This window comes from Acanthopagrus latus, chromosome 11 (genome assembly GCF_904848185.1).
Source record: "Acanthopagrus latus isolate v.2019 chromosome 11, fAcaLat1.1, whole genome shotgun sequence".
Classification (NCBI taxonomy): domain Eukaryota; kingdom Metazoa; phylum Chordata; class Actinopteri; order Spariformes; family Sparidae; genus Acanthopagrus; species Acanthopagrus latus.
In genome coordinates, this window is record NC_051049.1 from 9,815,722 (window position 1) to 9,838,166 (window position 22,445).

General features: G+C 43.8%; 1 protein-coding gene and 1 long non-coding RNA gene across 2 annotated transcripts; one reads left to right on the forward strand and one right to left on the reverse strand.

Annotated features, from left to right (window-relative positions):
- The first annotated feature begins 566 nt into the window (after positions 1-566).
- Positions 567-22,387, forward strand: cilp2 (cartilage intermediate layer protein 2). Its single transcript, XM_037113536.1, has 10 exons — positions 567-630; positions 8,153-8,230; positions 9,541-9,810; positions 9,986-10,168; positions 11,209-11,364; positions 11,449-11,766; positions 12,265-12,373; positions 13,878-14,035; positions 15,986-18,411; positions 18,496-22,387. The coding sequence occupies exons 1-9, from the start codon at positions 567-569 to the stop codon at positions 18,397-18,399; spliced, it is 3,750 nt and encodes a 1,249-aa protein (XP_036969431.1). The 3' UTR covers positions 18,400-18,411; positions 18,496-22,387.
- On the reverse strand, positions 3,039-4,472 carry LOC119028044. Its single transcript, XR_005077555.1, has 3 exons — positions 4,257-4,472; positions 3,621-3,706; positions 3,039-3,306 (listed from the first exon to the last, which is right to left on the reverse strand). It is a non-coding gene; the product is annotated as an uncharacterized LOC119028044 (long non-coding RNA).
- Positions 22,388-22,445: the final 58 nt, after the last annotated feature.

Below are 22,445 nucleotides of genomic sequence, written 5' to 3' on the forward strand. Positions count from 1 at the left end.
TCTGTGCACACACACACACTCACACACACCTGCTCTGTGGATAAAGAACATGTTACAGGAGTTAAAGAAGATTACAAATCAAGGAAATATGAAAATATCCTTGCAAAGAAGTCAAAACTCATGAGCTCCTGCCTGGACGAACAGGAAAACACCTTTTTTATTTTCAGCATGCTGTCCCTCCCTCCCTCCCTCTCTCCCTCTCTCCTCCTCTGACTCTCTCCCTCCCTCTCTCTACCCCCACCGTACCCTCACCTTTTTTTGGAAGATGATATGGGGGACCCAGATGTTACATCTCACTGGCCAATGGTGAGCAGAGAGGGGCTGGATCGGTGTTGCACTCCCGATGCCCCCTTCTTTTAAAAAGCTCCTGTCTCCAGCTCAGCAACTCAACTCACATGAGAAAGAGCTGCGGCTCGACCGGCAGCATCACTCACACCTGACAACCTGAAGCAGCTGCGTCTTCACGCCGAAGAGTCCACTTTTTTCCCTCTCAATCTTAAGTCTTTAGAGGATCCGAGGGAAAAAAAGACAAAATACAGATCAGCAGTACCTGAAGGTGTGGTACCATGTTGGGATTAAATAAGGTGGCACTCCTGCTGTCTTTCCTGGCTTCCCTGGCTTTGGGCCAAGGTAAGTGAGACTGAAAATGCAGCTGTTGTTATTGCTGTTTTCCAAAAAAAGGTGGATGCCAGAGTACCAGGAAATGACTGTAAACTGTAGAGTTTCCAACAAAATGACAGCCAACATTTAAAATGATTTTTTTTTTAGTAATCACACACTGTAAGAGCAAAGGGCCGGTGTATGAACACCCACGCATGAGCGCTGCAACTAGAGTTTTCCATATTGACGGCATTTCCCTGAGGATGTCAGAGCAACTGGTGGTGAGCTCATATGATAAGAGTGGATATATATGTGTGTATGTGTTCGTGTTATTTCATAGACCACCGCAGTAGCTCTTAATCTCTCATGTTAAGTCAACGGCACGTTTCACCACCAGGCTAATCAGCCTCAGGTGGTGAAAGAGGTGGAGGTTAAGGGGAGGAGGAGGGGGAGGAGGAGGAAGAGGTCAAACAGTGAAAACTCTTCATTCTGGCCCTGCAGTTGGATTTAATCAGCTCTGATGATGAGGGGAACTCTGACAAAAAGTTCCTGCCTGTTCCAGATTACGACTTTTTTTCCCGCCTCAGTATTTCGCTCTTATCATCCTCCTGAAAGCTCGCCTCTCTTCCTGAATGGCACCAGTAGCAGCACTTTTTTCTTTCTTTCCAAAGCTGTCACTTTCCTGTCCGCCTTACAGCTGGTCCCCATTAAAGGAAGCTGGCAGCTCATAAAAGCAAGCGACTGTAAGTACACCTTAATAGTCTCCATATCTTGCTGGACCGGGAGGCCTCGGAGTCGTAAATGTCTCTGCGGAGGCTGCGTGCCATTAACTGATGAGTATATCGAGGTAGGAGAGGAGGTAAATGTATAAAATGGCGACCTTAAAACGGATTGTAAAGTTTCACGCTTCGAGCAGCACATCCGTGTGTTGCTGTGAGGTGGTGAGGTTTTTTTTTGTTTTTTTTTCTTTTTGTCCTCGTTTCACCCGCGTTCCCTAAAGATATAAACCCAGTCACCTTGGAAACAAGAGGCAATAATCACAAAGCGAGTGACCCACTTTCCCACCTGTTGGGTTTGTGCTTGGCTCAGTGAGGGAATGGAATAAAAAGGAGGGATAAAGAGCACAGGTAAAATGACTTTACCGTCCTCTTTTTCCCCCCTTCGCTTTGGCCAGCATGTCACTCTTTCCTTTTTACATTTTAACGGTCGTCTCGGCGCCCCCCCCCCGCTGCCCTCACAACGACCGTACGTCTCCATCCGTCCAGTCGTCTTTCATTTCGAATGTGTCTCCCTCAGGTAGTTCCCTTTTTCTGCCTCGCCCTCACTCCATCACGTCCCCTCCTTTGCCTTCTCTCCACCCATATTCTCTCTGCTCCACTCCATCAAACGCTCTCTCCTCGCCTCGGTCCCTGTCACTCTCTCCACACACCTTAGGGCTTTACAGATTTACGAGCTGTTTTCCTATTTGAAGGCGGCAGCTGTTGCCGAATGCCCACTGTAACTCAGTGGGGAACAGCGTGGCATTACCGGTTCCAAGCCTTCTGTAACTCACTGTAACTGACCTTCTATATCCGAACTCAAGGACTTCCAGCCTTTTTCTTCCATCGCTTGCCGTCTTGCATAAAATGTCAAAGTCAGATGGTGTGTGTGTGTGTGTGCGTGTGTGTGTGTGTGTGTGTGTTGGAGTAGCTGGAGGGCCGTTGTGAGTCAGACACTGGGGCTAGTTCTCCAGATGTTGACCACTGTCTGCTCCAAACACAGAGCTGTCTGGCCAGCTGACTCTAATGACCGAGGCAGGGATTACAATGGATCAAAAGACAAGGCGCAAATTCCCATTAATGACAACCTCCGAGCCATAACGCATCTTACTTTTTCTCGCTGGGCCAAGATTTTGTTCATTGCAGGACTAATCAGCTGCTTCCAGTCTGATCCTGGCTTGGTACCTGTGCACAGGTGCAGAGGTCCGAGCGAGGACTTCAAGATATGCGGAAATTCGACTGTGTTTCTAATAGCATGAAGGAGAAAATAACCGAGGAACACAAAGCCTTTGTTGTGCCTCTGCAAATTCTTAAATCATTTGGTTGATTCGCATCATTAGTTTATGTCGGGGTGGGGGGGAATGTGGATTTTTAATGAGCTCCAGATGTTTCAGGAATCAGACTTGAATTTTTTTGACAATAAGGGACATCGATGGAGATGGACGTGGAGAGAAAAAGCAGACTCCTTTGCAACCGCACACACCTCGGCAAAGAAAGCAGGCCAAACACATAAACAGCTTCCATATGACATGGCAAACAGATCATCACACACACGGGCCCCACACACACTCACATCATCCAATTCATACGTGAAATACCATCATTTCAAAAAGGGCAAGAACTGCACAGCCTTATTCTCTGAGCAAGCTTTATTTTGTCCAATGGGTTACATAACGTGGGCAGGGTGGGTGTTGTTTTCGCCTCCTCTCCCTCTTGTAAGGATCTGGAATATTGTAAACAGAATCCAGACCTTCTATTTAAGCCTTGTCCCGCTGCCAACATACATCTGGCTCGACCGTACCTCTCTAATCTGACTGAAACCATTCTGGGTGCAACTTCATAAAGCCCTGCGTTTTTCATCCCTCTTCTTCTCTTCAGCAGCATTTTTATTAGATTCTGGCGAAGGCAGAATACTCCCACTCAGAGAGTGAAGCAGAGAGAGGCCGGCCTGTGAAAATAAAGGCACTGGTGATTATTAATAGAGGATTTGCCTTTGTGTAGCCAGGCCGTATTTCAGAATGAACCACGGTGACGTAAATCGTTAAATCCAAAGATAGTCCTCTAAAATAAGAATAGCAGCCGAGGGGTAGAGATGACAATGAGTGCAGTGTGGGGTAGGAAGCAAGCCAGTAGCTATGTTTCAGATATGTTACTGGCATTCAGGTGCTTGGCATGTGGCTATATATGGAAGCGGATACTAACCAGCCCACAGATGCAGGTCTCCTTCTAATATATTGGTGCCATTATGGTGTATCTTCTTACCTTGTCCGTGTTTTATGAGGGTCACGGTGAGGCTGGTGGAGGTTTATAATAACTGTCACATGGCGGGGTTCATGTCAAAGGTGAAACTGCAAGAGAAAAGTGATACATCCTTATATGCATTCCACTACACTAGCTGCAAAAAAAAAAAGAAGCGCCTGCCCCAAAACAGCACACATTTGCATCAACATGCTGCCACTCCCAACTCACTACCCGATGACTTACCCCTCCATGTGTCAGTTTTTGCACCTGAGCAACAATAATTATAGTAAATGATGTCATTAAAATGGATGTAATTTGAAAATATCATGGCTTGGATTAAATCAATTGGGTTTGTTACATAATGTAAGTTTAAACAAGTCAACATTGGCTTTTGGTTAAACGAGGGAACACCCGACACAACTCTCCTGCGTTAAAGTCCTGTGTTTGACTCTTCTAACCAACCCAGCCTCCCCCTGACATGGACGGTTCTCACTGTTAAAGATAAAGGTAAATGGGTTTGGGAGTCTATTGAATGCTGAGCTGAAGTCAACAAACAGCATCCTGATTTGGCTGTTGTTATTTTTGAGTTATGTGGAGACTGAGTGGAGGGCAGTGGATATGGCACCTTCTGTGGATCTATTGGTTCTGACTACATACTGTTGAGCCTGGCAGCGACGTTGTCTTGATGTACTGCAGAACCAGTTTCTCAAAACGTGTCATCAGGATTGGGGAATGAGCCACAGGACGGTAGTTGTTAAGGCATACTTTATCGACGGTGGCTGTTTCAAGGTAGGTGGGAAGTCTCCTGCAAGAGAGAGACGTTGAAAGTGTTAGTAAAAACGTCAGTAAGCTGATTGGCACATGTTTTAGCACACAGCCAGGAGTATTATCAGGATCAGCAGCCTGTTTAATGACTGGTAATTACTGACAGTGGCTGGTTCCTTGGAGATGGAGTGGAATTTACAGCTGCCTGGAGATCAAAGTGAGTATAACTGTGTTAAGCTTATCCAGCAACATGACCTCACACACAGTTTTGAATCCCCTGCCTCTACTACCCAGTAGAGGGGTACCTATGGTGTCATAGTTTGAAGTGTTGGGTCAATAACCAGACTGCTGTATTTGATGTATTGGAAGTAAGAATGGGCAGGTTTGCATTCAAGTAACACAGCCTCCTAGTGGTAGATATGATGAGAGCAAATAAGGAAGTTGTTAGAGCCTTAGAAAGGTCAGGATGGATGGATGGGTCAATAATATGTGAGACTTTAACGCAGTATCTTACAGTTGCTGTGTTATTTTGTAAAGTAAATAAAGAATAATCCAAACAGGGGTAATCCAAGAAAGTCCAAAGTCTAAAAGGTAACCCAAGAAAACTAGGAGTGAGTGGGACCACAGCTAAAAGTCGAGAACATTGTGGAAAATAGACATTTTTCAAGTAAGTGTTGAATACAACATGACCCAGAAGGATTAACCTACAAAATAAAACAGGAAGCAACTAAACTGAGACCAAGAGCCATGGCAACAGTCCAATTTCCCATTTCAAACTGGTAGATACGTAGTTTTGACCACAATCATTCCATAACCCTTTACCTTGCGTTTATTTTGTAACCATAATAATGAAGCCCCCCTTATCTTAACAAAGTAGATATTTAACTCTTTCAAATTCAAATGTGAAAATACACTGATGTCCATGCCCACTAGACCGACACATGGAGGCGTTATTTCATCTGATGGCCCCACAGCATGCATGACATCTTTGCTCCTTCCAAAACAGATCAAATCAATAAAGAACAACAAATACATTTCAGGATCTACAATGCTTTGTTCAGAGGTCCTGTGTTCACAATTTAGCAGCATGTAGTGGTGACCAGGTGAACACCCTTTGTCTTGAAACACTCATTCTGATTGTTGGTTCTACAACATTAGCCTTGAAAAGTCAGGACTGTGAAGAGATTTATGTGAGCGAGGCACACGGACCACTTGATCAAAGATAAACAGGATACACTGTACCAGCAGAGCACTTGGCTTTTTATTTTAGCAGCAAAGAGGAAATAATAAGTTCTAACCTTGCTCCATCTGGCTTGAAAAACGTGTCTTACTTGCCTCTCGATGAGGTAAATTCCCTCACATACCAGCCACATGAAGCAGTGCCCCAATAAAACCTCCCGGCTTTTCAAAAAAAAAAAAAAATCCGAAAGTGTTAACATGCCACTCAGAAGCACAATGAGCTCTGTGAGTCCACCGCGGGAAGCCGGCCAGTTCATACCTGCCATAACTGAGGTCACTACCCCGACGTTTGCCTTAATTCTGCCGGAGCTAATCTGGGTTTCCTCTTTTAACTTTTCTAAAACCATTAGTCACCTCATAAAACTCGGAGAATCGTTTTGCTATTTCGCTTTTCATTATCACGCATCTTGAACTGATCATCGGGAGCAAAAGCGGTTCAGCTGTGAATTCCCTTTGTTTTGGTTCTGAGCGGTGGAGAAACGTTACGTAACCAGAGCGGGAAAACTGCTTTAGAATTCCTTGGAAATGAATGGATGCAATGGAGTGAGGAGGGTAATTAATTAGCCCCAAGATTGGAAGTCAGGGTTAATTAAGTAGTACAAAAGGGTTGTTTGTGTCCCCTCAGCATCTTTTTTTTTTTTTCTCAACTTCTCAGAGTGAATCCACATGCGAGAGATGGAGATGTTCTGTCCAGTGGCAGAAGAGCTGTGTTTTAATTGTTTTTATAATTTAATCAGGGCAGACAACATGATTCAGGAGACAAAAGGAGCAGTGTGGAAAAACGATTTGATTTGATTTACTAAAGTAAACCTGCACGAAGAACCACATCTGCCCAGCAGATCAGAGGGAAAGCATTTGCTTCTATTTATCCAGCGATTCCACTGTATCAGAGAGACAAAGCTGATATGGAAACCTATCAATGTTTTTTTTTTTTAAAGCCAGGGGCATAAAAACACAACAACCATGACGGTCAGCCGAGTGCCTAAGTTGCCCTAAAGCTTATGTAATACATATCTGGACAGTAGATCTTTGTTCTGTTGAGCTACAATCCTTCTATGCTAGGTCTATCAAAAAAAAAAATGTTAAGGGTGTGAAAAGAAATGTGCTGGCATGACAATAAAGACTCGAAGTGAGCCATAAAACCAGTGGGGACTGGGATCGATACTGGCCCCTGTGCTGGGAGTCTCTGCTCGTAAACTCAGCAGTGTCTCCGAAAGCGCTAAGTGCTTGCACATATTACTCTCTCTCTCTTTAACTCTCTCTCTCTCTCACACACACACAAGAGACAAACACACACTCCTTGAAAGTTGCATAAGCTACTTTTTGTTTCAGTCACAGACCTCGACATTTATTTTTTCCCCGCGGCCCGAGCGAAAGGCGGGAGATGAAATGTCAAGCAAACAACTGACGTTTTTGAAAACAGCAAAAAATTAGTTACCGTAGGAAAATGATTCTTTGTGCCTGAAAGCACGAGGACGGGAAACATGCCACGGTGCATGTTTATTACATCAAACAGCCGAAATCTGCGATGAATGCCAACTTGAATGTCTCCCTCTTTCTAATAAGGCACCGTTCGCTTTCATCGTATCCTCACAGTTGCGCTGCACATGCATGAGAAACGGCGAAGGCGAAAGAATGACTCAGTGATACAGGCATGCTGTATGTGTGTACATTACAATCATACATCATTAGGATCAAAAAGAGATTGACAACAAATTGCTGAAGTATGTGTGTGTGTGTGTGTATGTGTGTGTGTGCTCTGTGAGAGGTGATGGAGCAAGTAAAGTTTTTCTGGCCGCCGGTTAACAGATGACTCCACATGCAATAATTTGTCGCAGCTGGAGCTTGATTAGCATCCTCAACAATGGCTGCCTGTTGATGGATCAAGAGCAGAAGGGAGGACCTGGAGGAGGACAAGCAGAGGAGGACGGGGAGCAGTAAACTGAAAGGATGAGAAGATGTAATGACGAAGAGCACGGGGGGAGATGATGAATGTAGGAGGATGTTCCGATGGCTTGATGAGGACGGTGAAGCAGGAGGATCAGCAGTGAGAAACTTTAAAAGAGGAGGCGAGGCGCAGAGGGAGGGGATGGAAGCAGATAAAATTCAAATGAAAGCTTGCAGGAGAAGAGAGAAAGGATCGAACAATCTCTTGCAGTTTTCTCCCCATTCGTCGTTTCAGCACATAAACAGGACAGAGGGCCTTTAACTAGAGTGAAAACAGTGAAAAAATGGAGCCAATATAAAGTAAAGGGCAGAGGGACGGTGAGTAATTAGAGGAACCTTCATACCGTCGACTACATCACTGCGTGTGTGTGTGAATACAAATATTGAAATAAGTCGCTGAGAGATGTAACTCAGAACATAAGAGACCTTGTGTTCCAATTTTTGTGCTGCAGAAAATAACACTGGCATGATTAAGGCTAATAAACCACATTGGTTTCTGGGGGGATATGGAGGGAAACACGTGGAATTAAAATGTATAAGCTGGAGGATTGAGTTTATGTGCCTGTTGCTTTATACTGAGATGTTTCTCTGCCTGTTTACAGGATCTGTGAGGACCAGGAGTCAGCTGGACAGGAGCCGGAGAGTGGCCCTCAACACCTTCACGGACACACAGACAACAGGTACTCAATCTGTCTATATCATCAGCAGTGACAGTCACAGCTGATATGTATTGGGAACCTTCGTGTCTCATGTCATTTATGTGTCTTTGTTGTTGAAAACAAATAAAACTGTTGATTTGATGTACTTGTTGATCTGTGGTTGCTGTTGTTGCTCGCTGTGGAATCACACTACATCACTATAATTCGAACAGTTATTGACAACAGACCTAATCAGATCAATACATAAAACACGATCGATATAGTTTATTTAAAACTAACAAAATAAGAAAAGACAGATGTTAAGACAGTTAAAGCAACCCAATCACCAGAATAAATGTTTTCCATAAATTTCTGCCAAAAATAAGTTGAAACTCAATTTTTCTATTTTTCACGGGTTGGCTTAAAAAAATACCTGCTTTTGTCGCCACAATCACGGACGGACATGATCAGACTTACTGTGAAGAAAAGCCGTTTTAGTCGCCACAAAAATGGCTGGAAAAATGTTCAGCCAGTTTTGACACCTCAAAACGGCCGGAAATGTCCCCAGGTGTCCTTCAAAACACCCAGCAGGAGTTGTTGTCTTGTAACCCCATGTGAATGGTGGCATGCTGTTTGGTACACAGAGGATGCCAACTTCCTGGTTCACAAACCAGAAGCATTTCTGAGACCTCCCCGTATCAGAGACACATGGCTGACATATGTTCTTATTTCTATGTTTTTACCTCACTCAGTTTGAGATTTTACCACATCACTGGGACAAAGGAAATGAGAGTTAAGTGCTCAGAGATTTTTATGACTTAACATCCCTTTTCAATTGAACCAGCCTGTACGCAGGTTGTTGTCTGCAGCATGTCCTTCCCATCACCTCAGTGTAGTCCACCAAATAACTTTATCTAATAGACTACTGCATCAATTTGTTATCAAAACGATATAATCAGATTCTTTAGTTTTTACTCATATTCCTCCTGAGGAAACACTCATGTTTCAGAACATGCAGCAGACTAAAAAAACTAGACAATACGTCTCATCAGTCAAGCCAGGGGGGCTGGAAAGAACCTGGACAGTGCGACGCTCCCTTGGGGTGTATGAAGTCAGCTTCAAATTGTAGTAGCAGACCTCCTCTTAAAGTTCGTAACCCATCTGTGCTGATTTCCTGCTTGTGCTTTTTCTTGGTTCTGACCCCTGTCTCCCGTCCATGTAAAACCAGCCTCACTCCCCCTCCCTCTTACCCCTGGATCCTGAGTTGAATTGTTTTCTTTCTTACTGACTTTTTATTTTTTTCTCCATTCTGACCCTCCATTCTTTTGGTTTTCCCTTCCGTGTGCCTCCAGGCGTGACAGAGTGGACGTCTTGGTTCAACATCGACCATCCTGGAGGGAATGGAGACTACGAGCGCCTGGAGGCGATACGTTTCTACTACAGGGAGAGAGTCTGCGCGCGGCCAATGGCCATGGAGGCTCGCACGACAGACTGGGTCGCGGCGGCGGACACTGGGGAAGTGGTCCACTCCAGTCTGGAGAAAGGCTTCTGGTGCATCAACAAGGAACAGCCCCACGGTCGCATCTGCTCCAACTATCACGTCCGCTTTCAGTGTCCCCCAGGTAGCTGCGCGCACTGTCACTTCGCAGATACGAACATTCAGCCATGCATGCATGTAGCACTGGCTACAGGGTGGAATCAGTCATCATAAATTATGCCATGTTGTGATTTCCTGTCCTTGAATGTAATGCCAGCGTTGCTCAGGATGTCGCACTCTGTTCTTCAATGTGTGTTTAGTGCAGAGCTACTGGACCGACTGGAGCGAATGGGGTCCCTGCTCAGCCACGGTCTGTGACGACGTAGGCATCCAGGTCCGCCAGAGGAAATGTGTCAACACCCAGCCCATGCCTCTCCTGTTGGTGCCAGCGTGCCAGGGTCACCATTCAGAAAGGAGGGAGTGCTCTACCCCTCTATGTACAGGTGATACTTACAAAAATTACCAGTAAGTTATACAATGATGTGGCTAAAACAACGACACTTACAGCAGCTGTAAAGCCTCTGCCCATCCCTGAGAATCTGTGTCAGCAAATAACTTTACGCAACGTTTAAAGCCCACTGAAAGACAGTGAAAGCAACAGAAACATGTCACAGAAACTAAAGTGATGACTTCTGATTTTGGCTGCTGAGTGAAGCTGAGTTTTGTGCCAAATTGATGAGAACATCTCAGAACGTACTACTGAACTGAAGAATCAATGCTGGATGTCACAGTGATATGAACGGTGACACGATCAGTCATATATGTACCAAGTGCATTTGAATGGTGATGGTGGTCAAAAAAGGTATATGAACAAGCCTACAAACAGTAGTCAATGAACACCAACCAAAAGATGTCAGTTGAATCAAAGTGATTGTAATGTATTCCAGTTTCCAGGTCGCTGCTCGGTGCCTGACCCTAAACCCTGACCTCCCTTCTAAAGGTTGAATTGGGAGCCTTGTATGAAATTTGAGGATAATATTAAACTGGAATCCAATTTTCCTGTATAGATTTTCACGCAAAAATCAACGCAGCCCAACACATTCACAATATTATCACAGTCTCTATAAAAATGTTGAAAAATGCTGGCAATTGATTCTTCTACCGTCATAGTGATCAATGCTGCCCCTGTTCATGTAATACCATTGTTACATACACTGAAAGTCTGGTTTTGATTCTGATCTATTTTCTGCTGTGACATTTCAAGCAGCACCCTCCAGTGCAGAGCTGCTGCTGAACAGACTTATGTAACCATTAGCTGAAGTGCTCCTGATTGAGCTACTTGTAATTAGGCATCTTTTCATGCCCACTGTATAAGTGCATAACAGGGTGCCCGTGTAGGAGAGAGTGAACAACTCCCATTATAAAGTTTGAATGACTTAATGAGTTAATGATGTCATTGAACACCAATTTAACAGAAAATAAGCAATGCCACTCCACCCTCACATCACCACCTGTCTCTCTCTCTCTCTCTTTGCGTTGTCAGCCAAGTGGAGTCCGTGGGGTCGGTGGGGGACGTGTTCTGTGACCTGTGGTGGAGGTCGCAGGATCAGGAGGAGGACCTGTGTGCGGACCTCGGTGACAATTCAGTGTACTGGACGGCCTGTTGAAATTCAGAAGTGCGGGAAGAGTCCGTGCCCAGGTACGCTGAGAATATGCTATAAATGATGTCATATCTTTGTTTTGATCAGTCTGTGCTAACGTCTTTGTGTCTGTCTACCGTCAGCCAAATGTCAGCGCGTGTGCACCGAAGGCCGTCCCAGTGAGGACTGCAGCCTGTGTGTGTGCGACAACCACGTGTTGCGCGGAGAAGTCCACACTGTGACCGGCGTCCCTGTGGCAGGGGCCTTGGTGGCTCTGGCCGGCCAGCCCAAGGCGATCCGTGCTCGGACGGACGCCAAGGGTCAGTTTGGCCTCAAAGGAGTCTGCTCCTCCAGCTCGACCTTGATCTCCATCAGGAAGGAGAAGTACGCCCCGATCACTGTGCCCACTTCCAGTAACACCACAGGGCTGTCGTGGGTACAGGCTGTCCTCAAATCAGCTGGTGAGTCCTGATAAAGAAGATTATAAATAAAAAATAAGAACACCTCAACAAGAATTTTCTTTCTTCTGATCGAACCAAACACAAAGCATGTTAATGGTATACTTAAGTATCAATTCAAGATTTTGTTGGCTATTTCTTAGAAGAGGTATTTTCATGAGTTTCCTGATTCTCATTATTAGTGCTCCACAGAGCCAGTAAATCCTCCAATCATATACTCAGACTGTAGAAAACAGGAAATTGACAAGACTACAACATAAACAGTCTGGTCTATTGTGAGACTTCACGTTGTCTGGAGCACTTACTTACTTCGTTGCATGGAGACCAAATAAAAATAAAGCCTGTGCTGCTTTTCAACGAGTTATTCCCTCAGCAATCATTTTTCATAAGCGCAGAGACCAATGTGAGAATGAAGTGACTGAGTTTTTATGAGGCCTCAATATCTGCAGCAGCATTCACAGAAAACAGCCTTGAGAGATTGCTCCTTTCTATTTCCCCCAGAAAAGCCGTACATCGTGAAGCACCCGGAGGACAAAGTGCGTTATGAGGGAGGAAGGGTGCTGCTGTGCTGCAAGGCAACGGGATCACCAGCGCCTGACAAATACTACTGGTGAGATGAATACTAGCGCTGGAACATTATTAATCACGAAAAAGCACAAAGAAGGAGATTGCATCGGAGTGATTACTTTTACATCTGTTCCAAGAAAAAAATCTAATTTTATTGATGTAAGATACTTATGGAAGCATATGTTTCTCTTTTCTCTGTTAAAGCAGCAACCATCAATTACTTGTAGCACCACTTGGGTCTCTACTAAATGTCAACGCCGATGAGAGCGGTGACAGTGAATCAAAGCTGTGATAATGCAGGCTGGAAAAACAAAAGAATGAACTGCAGAGTAGGGTGATAGATTTCAGTGGGTCAATCAGGCATCTCGAGGTGTTCATCAGTATCATGTATCGTATCGAATGATATTACACCACGATAGTATGTTGATTCTTTGGACAATGATCACAAAGGCTGCCACGATACGACATCGATTGGATTAAGTTTCAGAAGAAGAAGAAGCCGTCACCTCTTTTTTTCTTGCTTTTGGTCATAAAAGAAAAAAAAAACCACTTAAGTAGTTGTAACCAGTTAAGTGCAGTACAGTTTACTTTAAATTCACATCCATTTGGCTCAGTATTAAATGTTAAGGACACAAAATAATAGTTTTTTTCTAGTCACTATTATTAACTTAAAACAACAGCATTTTACATAGCATAAATTACCTTCTACTCATAGCTTAACAAATGACATGTATTATTTAAACTTTTCCTGCTCATCTCTGGTTTAAGTCACTGCGTCTCCTGACAGAATACCGAAGTTGTATTTCAGCCTGCATGCATGGTGCCAAATAACTAATGTTGGTGTACCGAGAGCAGATTAGCATACTGCTAAATTAGATGCCTTTTTGGTTTGTTGACCCACCAAAATCCCAAATATTTCCACACTGATTTATTTTTCTAAAAGGCTTTTCTTGGCTGCCTACCATCACCTGCCTGGCGCTAGCTCTTTTAGAAGTTAAGGAAGGAGGTGCACTTGGACAGAAACTGTGGCACAGACACGCCACAAGATATTCAAAAAGGTGCATCTTAAAGCTGATGAAATCTATCAGTGTTTTCATTTTGCATCAATTATACAGTGGATCAGTGGTCAATGAACTGATTTATAGATCCTGATGGATGGATTGTTACACCCTAAAGAAACCCCTTTCACATTCCGTATAGTATTCTGAACCATTCACAATACTAGACTGGCACTCTGTAGAGCACCTGCCTCCGCCCTTTTGAACTCACTCATAGACACCAGCCACCTAAATAAGGCAAAAAAAAACCTGGATCTGTCACTTTATCTGGATCTACACCAAAAGTCATTGAGGTCTGTTCTGGTTGTACTCCTGACAAACCAACCAACCAACCAACAGACATACAAACGAACGAATGGCCTCAGTGGGGTAGTAAACGATTGATTAGCGCAGCTCTAATGATCACAACTCAATTTCAGAATACATTTCTAAATCAAAATGGATGCATATATATATAATATTTTCTTATCTCTGTTACTATTTTTCAAGGTACCACAACGGGACTCTGCTGGACAGGAAGGTGTACAAGTATGAAGAGGACCTTGTGCTGCGCGACCTGAAGCCGGAGCAGTCGGGACAGTACTACTGCAAAACCAGCAGCCCTGCAGGCAGCATCAAGTCCACGCCATCCTTCCTCACTGTGATCGGTATGTGTAGTATGGATGTCAGTGTAGTTTTCTTAAGATGTTACTTAATATTGCACATTCCCAGTCACATAGTTCAAGATGTTCTGTTGGCCATTATTAACCACATGACTGGAGACACATGCAAGTGTTGGTAAAATGTTAAATCCTTCAAAGTTCTCTTTTCAGTTAGTCTAAATGTATACTCATAGTCAAAAGACACAAAAAAATACCTTCTAGTCAAAGGCACAGTGATGTAACATGAACTGTAATTCATCATCATCAGCGTGGAGAGAAAGTAATGTACTGTGATCATAGCAAGCAGCACACAGGGATTATAGCTCAGAGTGGCTGCTTTCCCAGTGCATTCAACAATGACGCATGTTGTCAAAGTCCTGCACAGGTTCAAGTAAAACCGCTGACAAAAAGCAAACAACGGCACTTCATTTTACTGTATAAAGAGCAGCTGCCTCGCAGATTGAATACACACTTCGAGGGGAATGTCAGCGCTAAGCTCCAACTAAGTCACCCGTGAGCCATGCCTGTGCATTAAGAGGATTCAGACAAAACCACAGTGTCCTACAACTGAAGGCGGGAGGAAAGTCAGTTAACAGACTATCTGTCATTGGAAAAAAAACATTACGAGAAAAAAAAATAGGAAAATAAAAATATTAGGGCTCGCACAATCCGGCTGTGCTCGGAGCAGTGAGTTTTTATTATGTTTACTTTGGTTGAGGTAACGGCTTTTCAAACTGGCATTCTTCATTGTGAGGGATGGCTCGGGACACTGTAAAACCTCAAACCCAATTTCTCCTAAACACCCAGTGTTGGGGTGAAATCCAGGATTGTCCATAAATCTTGTTTCTTTTCTCTCTCAGACAAGTATGCGCTTCCTCATCCACGTGGGAGTACGACACATTGCTTAAGTCCTTCAGGTGCTTGTTAGCATAAACACAGATTAAGGAACAGGGTTTTCATGGAAGGCCGCTAAAGCAATTTCTCCCCGGCTGCAGACGAATCTCTGATACTCCAAAAGTAATTATGGCAGGAGACGCTGTATGTGTGCAGAACAACAGCTGCACCTCTGGGCAAGATGAAAAATGCAATATCTTCGACTCAGCACATTTTCTTCTCACAGTTTACATCATGCAGAAGTTTATTTGATTTCCCATTAAACGTGTTAACCACAGTTCACACAGGTGAAAGGAAGTTACATAACTTATTGTTGAAGGAAACTCCAAAGCCTGTTGGTAAAGCCATCAGCAGTACTGTGATGATATTTCATACACAACATCGCAGCAATCTGTGTATGCAATTATCGACCCACCGTCAAGATGGGCAGCTTTACAAGAATACTTGACTATAAGCTCAACCATGATATCATGCACATTATTTATGCTGCCAATGTCTGGGTGAACAATAATTCTTTCTTTCCCACTCCCATCTGGACAGTTGGTAAATAAATGTTCCATTCAGCTTCATGTCTAATTACCCTTTCATGCACAATCCAGCGTCCAACTTGGCCACCAACTGGTACTTTCAGGCCATGCAGACATTATGTGTGTGTGTGTGCGTGTGTGTGCATGTGCGTGGATAAATCATTTATGTGATTGTGAGCCTGTGTGTATGAGTGTGAGCGCATCCATGTGTGTAAAAAAGAAAAGCATAAATATCCTTTTTTTAGCTGTCATTGGCAAGTTCCACTTCACTTGAAATACACTTGTACTATTCATTCATATATTAGAATATCTGAAAATTGTATAATTAAACAGTTGTACAACTACAGTGCTGTAGAGAGCACACCTCCGCCGAGCCCCACAATCCCCTTGAATTCAATCAAGCTTGATCGAATATCAAATTTGATATATCTGTGTCCCTCCAGCCACACACTTTCATGTAATGTATGCATCTTCTAAATGTGCCATGTGAACACAATTAAGTAGTAAATAATACAATTTGTCATCTAATTCACAGCAAAAGGAACACCAGCATGCAATTCCACCCCGGAGACGCACCTCATCAGACTGCCGATGGACTGTGTTCAACCCGGGACTGTTTCCAAGTACTACAACGCAGGCCGCTGCCTTCTCAACAAATGTGCTGGCTCTCTAGATTTTGATATGCGCTGCAGAGACGGGTCTGCATTCTGCTGTGGGGTCCAGAATTTGGAAAGCCGAAACATTGACTGTGGGAGCTACAGCCTCCCTATCCGGGCTGTGACACAGTGCGGCTGCCAGAAGTGTGTGCAGCCGACTGTGCTGGTTCGTGGTAGAGTGGTCACAGCTGACAACGATGAGCCTCTGCGCTTTGGACACATCTATATTGGTAAGGAGAGGGTGGGCACCACCGGATACCAAGGAGGCTTCACATTGCAAATTAATCCTGATACACAGAGATTGGTTGTAAATTTTGTTGACCCCACTCAGAAGTTTCTTGACACTCCAAAGGTGTTCATCTTGGATAAGAAAGGTGGGTCCATCTACCATGATGTAAAGGTGATGAGAAAGCAGACGCCGATTGATATCAATGCAGGAGAGACTAACTCTATAAACCTAGGGGAAATTAAAGGGGAAGACCCCATTGGTCAGTTGGTTATTCCTCCCAACTCTTTCCACAAGGACAATGGCGAAATCTATGAGGGAACTGTGAAAGCCAGCGTCACATTCATTGACCCGAGAAATATCACCACGGCGGCTGCGGCCCCCGGCGATCTCAACTTTGTGGACGATGACGGTGACATGCTTCCTTTGAGGACCTACGGCATGTTCTCTGTGGACTTCAGAGATGAAACCAACAAGGAGGTACTCGGAGCCGGAGCTGTTCAAGTCCTTCTTGACACACAGCACGTCAAAATGCAAGAGCACATTCCCAAAATGAAACTGTGGTCTTTAAACCCAGACACAGGAGTCTGGGAAGAGGAGAGTGACTTCTACGCCACGCAAACTACTGGTGGTCACGGGCGAAGCAAGCGAGAGGAGCGCACATTCCTCATAGGCAACATGGAGATCCGAGAACGTAGGCTCTTTAATTTAGACGTGCCTGAAAATAGGCGCTGCTATGTCAAAGTCCGTGCCTACATGAGTGACAAGTTCCTACCTACTGAACAGCTGGAGGGTGTTGTGATTAGCTTGATAAACTTGGAACCTAAACCTGGTTATTCCTCCAATCCAAGGGCATGGGGGCGCTTTGATAGCGTCATCACTGGACCTAACGGGGCTTGTTTACCTGCTTTCTGTGATGCCCAAAGGCCCGACGCTTACACTGCTTATGTCACGGCAATGATGGGTGGGGAAGAACTGGAGGCAGCTCCCTCCTCCCCCAAAATGAATCCAAACATCATTGGAGTGTCTCAGCCATACCTGGATAAAATCGACTACCAGCGCTCAGACCACGAGGATCCAGCTCTGAAGAAAACAGCCTTCAGAATCAACTTGGCAAAGCCCAACCAAAATAACCTTGATGAGACCAATGGGCCAATATATCCGTATCAGAATTTAATAGCCTGTGAAAATGCTCCTGTTGATGCAAATCATTTCAGATTCTTCAGAGTGGAAAAGGACAAGTATGAATACAATGTTGTTCCCTTTGAGGAGAATGATTTGACGACCTGGACTGGCGACTACCTCTCCTGGTGGCCCAATCCCCAGGAGTTCAGAGCATGCTTCATTAAGGTCAAGATCCAAGGACAGAAGGAAGTGATGATCAGGTCAAGGAATCTCGGAGGAACACACAGAGAAACAAAAGGCCAACTTTATGGCATAAGAGACATTCGCAGCACCCGCGACATGCGAGAGGCCAACACCTCAGCAGCCTGCGTAGAGTTCAAATGCAGTGGCATGTTGTTCGATCAAGCTGAGGTGGACCGCTCGCTCATATCAGTGCTTCCTCAGGGGAACTGTCGCAGGATTAACACTAACAGTCTCCTGCACGAGTATCTCATCAAACATCCACCAGTAGCTCAAAATAACGAGTCCCATGCGTTCACCATGCTGGCACCTGTAGATCCTTTGGGACACAACTATGGCATCTACACAGTCACAGACCAGAATCCCAGGGTGGCCAAGGAGATTGCTATAGGCCGCTGCTTTGACGGCACCTCAGATGGTTTCTCAAGGGAGATGAAGTCAGACTCTGGAGTGGCTCTAACCTTCAGCTGTCCGGAGAGGAAAATTAACAGAGAGAGCCTTTTCCAACGTCTGCAGACCAACCCTGGTCAGACTTTGTCTCAGATGGCGAGGGACATGAGGGAGTCGGAGGGTCTGCAGGCGCAGAGATTATCCTCCCAGGTGGTGGCCTATCCTTCAGAGCAGCAGGGCAGGTCCCAGAGTCGCAGAGTCAGCTCCACAACCAGGAGGAGAGTGTCCACGCGCATACAGCGGCGCCAATAGATGTAACAAGAGGTAGGCCCAGATAGGGTAATTCGAACTGTATATACATTGATGGTTATATCAGCATTTTAAATGATCTTTGCTTTTTATCTCTAGGTCTTCAGTCAATGACGGCATCAAGTCGAGGGAGTAAAAGTTGAACATCTGTGGATGAGTATGAACTCCCTCCTCACTATGGAAACCACAAAACCAAGGCAGACAGCAATTCAGCAAAATCAATGAGTGTGATTGAACATATTCATTAGACGTATACTTACTTGAAGGGTTCGGTATATCATTTTTCTTCCTTCCCTCCTCAAAGAAATGCATCATTTGTTTGTATGTAATGCAGTGACTGGCAATTTTTTAAATCAGCTTTGGTCTAACTTTATGTAAGAATAGACAAACTTGACGTTTGAGATTGTAACTTTTATAGTTCTAATTTGTGGCATTCCATTTTACCCATGGTGGGTGTTTTTGCTGATGTCTCTCAATGCTTGAGTCGAAAACCAAACCTTCAAAAACTGTTAATACTACGCCAGGCCCCAAACACTTCATAATTGGCCATTCCTTTCCGTGGAACTTCATTCAAGATCAGCAAGAAACCAACTTGAGGTCCTCGTTGTCTGCAGCAGACACTGAACCCTTTTTCTACGAACTGGGAAACGCTCTCCACCAAGGGGAGGCAAAAGAGACATGTTGGGTGCAGGGAGGGTGAGGCATGCCACCCGGGGAACAGAGGATGTTTTCAGTCATGCTCCTAATGTTTTTCTTCAGCATGCCACATTGCCAACTGTGATTCAGCCAAACGTCTTTCACACCTACTTAAAATGTGGAAGACCGAGGCCTTTGCCAAGACAAGCACCGATCTCTCAAGTGGGAAGCAGTCTAGGATGAGGATAGTCCATTGTGAGGTATGACATGTTTTCCTTTTGTCCTCTGCACAGTCCAAATTTGCATCACCAATCTCAAAACTGTACTGTTTATTCACAAATATTTCACTTTCTCAAAAAACGCTCACAGAGACTCATTAAGGGTCTTGACTTACTCTGTTTTAATTGTCGGGGTTATGTGTTTGTCAGCTGCCTTTGTATCTTGAAGTGCAATAAGTATATAATTTAACTTTTAACTAAGATCAGCATGTAACAAACAATTACAGCACATGAAAAGTGCTGCTGGAGAATGAAGCAAACTCCCTCAGTACATGTAGCAGGTAGTAAGGTGAAGGTGTTTGTACGAGATCTTGCACAAGACCATTTTCAGTGATTTAAAGCAAGTAATTTAACTGCTTTGTTGTGTAATCATTCTTCAGCTCTCTCAACTACGTAGACTCTTATTAACCTTTCCATACTTTGCTGCATGGCTCATTTGATTTTAGAATTAGTAGACCACAGTAATCTTTTCAAACTTCAGAGAGCAGTCTTGTTAGTGGGAAATCTCAGCGGAGCCTTCTCTTCATTAACAAACCCCACTGTGAGACTCATACACAGGAGAGTGATAATTAAAAAAACTTACACTTGTGAATTTACTGGCCGAGTTTTTTTCAGAGATCCTGTCATTGTGGCAGAATGTGTGACAATCTAGGAGCTCTTAAAGTATTCATCTTGATAGATATTCAGACATGTAGACCTAAAACTACTGAGCTATTTAATCGCTATCGGTAATAAAAAAGAAACTTCACTTGGTGGTAAAAGCTCAACAGTTGCTGATCTGCAAAACGGGCACTTGCAGATCCGAGAGGAGGGCCGAGGAGGAAGACAAGTAAACATAAGCCTCGTTTTAATTCGAAAATAAATTACATAGTCTCTTGATAACTATTAAAAACAGTTTAACTCACTTTCACAAACATCCAAACAAGTTAATCTCCAGGGAACAATGGAAGAAGTTATGCAATCAAGAATATACTCGACCCATGGGAATTATGGTCCAACATATTTATCATCAAAATGGCCCCCAGTCCACTGTACAGCTAACTCTTAATCCATTCAACCCTGACTTCATTTTTTATTCCTAATGTGCAGCAGATTTATTGTTTAATTTGTGCCAAGAGGTGGCATCACGAGGTTGCATGTTTAAATGAAAACCATATATCGTAACCCTACACTCGTACTCGGCCCCACTTCGAAAACAACAATCTCTTCCGTTATGCGCCGTGAGCAGCGCGCTTCAGAAAAAACCCCCCAAAAAAACCACTCAGAGCTGTGTAATAAAGGGTGACAACACGCGTTACCTTCACCGTGATCACTGACGTCTCTAATCACAGGCCTGTGGGCCGTCCACAACTCAACAGTCCAGATCTCCAGATGAAAACAAACGTCCCCCCGCAGCAGATGTAGCATCCACCCCGTAAGAAAGATGATGATTGAATCCAGGTGTGGGAAGAGATAAGTCCCATAAAAATGCAATGGTGTGTGAGGTCAGCTGAGGAGGCCCAACAGCTGTAGAGCAACTGGAAAGGAAATGTTAGACCAAAGACATCAAGAGAAAGAGGAGCGAGATTATCTAGTGATGGATTTAATCATTTTGAGGCACTGTTTGGTAAATGGAAAAAGGAAGGGGAAAATATTAGTGGTCTCTGGCCTCACAGTCCATCACTTACTGAGTATCGGGCTTCGAAAGTGGTTGCACATGGAAGAATGCAGGTTTTTCAGAGGAGAACGCTTTGACAGGAGAATTGGCTTATTCATGAGGAGAAGTTATCAGAGGAGTTTGAAGGACAAGGTAACAGTAATAGGCCGAGTAAACCTTTATATAAGGCTTTGCATGTGAAAAGTAAGCTGGGCTTTCCCAACAGTTGCTTTGTCTTCTGGGGAACTTCAAAGAAGATTAAAGATCCTCCAGAGTGTCTGGTTTAATACCTCAAGAAAAGAAACTTTCCAAAGACTTCAGAATCAAATAAGGGCATTTGAGACTGAATCCAACAGATAAAACACGCCGCAACAAAAAAAAGGAGCAGCAGCAAGGGTTTCAGTTTTACAGGGATTCAATGTTAATATCACAAATGTAGCTTTAAGGAGCTCAATGTATTTTTGTTTTACAGCCTAAAACGAATACTTTGACATTTTTGGAAATAAGATTATACACTGTCTTGCTCAGAGTTGGATAAAAAGATCAACAGCGCTCTTATTTCTGTCCATTAAACGAGGCCAGAGCCAGTGGAAACAGGGTAAACAGCTTGCCAGGGTCTCTGCTGAGAGATTAAAAAAAAAAAAAAAAACCTTAATGCCTCTGGCAGGAAAGGTCATTTTTACACTTGCACGAGTTCAACAGTGAGCTTAAAATGTGTTTTAGGTAAAGTTTGTCACCTTTCAACAAAACTAGACTTGCTGTTTTTATTTTTTCTACACGTTAAAGCTAAGCTAAGATAGCTGGAGCTTGGTACTTACTGTAGTTCATAGACATGGTTTGAATCTCCTCATCTAAACCGAGCCAAAAAGAACACATAACTGTGTTTCCCAACAGCATGCTATTGTTTTATCCCCTTAGACTGACTAAACATGGACTGTTTTTAGTAACAGTCAAAACCCGGTGAAGTTAATTGCCTTCGATTAATACTTAATAACCTCACTTTGCGTCTTACAGTGGCTGCATAGTAGTAATGCTAACCGGCTGCATTTCACTAAAGCTCTCAATCTACCAGAAAGCACCAAAAATTTCACAGTATCTTAAGCGTGTCAGATTCATCCATTTTCTCTTCTGTACAGTCCAGCTGGTCTCAAGGAGATCATAATTTATTCAGAAGGTCATCCACGGGAAAAAAAAAAAAAACCCTTCTAAAAAACTTTCTGGAGTCTACAAAGAAGAGTTGTATATTTGGCACTGTGCTCCAGGAAGCCGCCCTGAGCGCCAGTAAAAAAAAAAAAAAAATCACACAAACAAACTCCTGATCATTTTCTCTGTCAGCGCTTAACTATTGCATGGTGATGCCAATCTCTCGTTTCTTTTTACGTGTAAATTGTGTATTGTATGAAATATGCTATAATTGTATGAACAAGAAACTGTAAATAAATGATTTTGTGTACATTTTTTGATTTGTACGCTTTATGCTAGGTTGTGTGTTATGTATT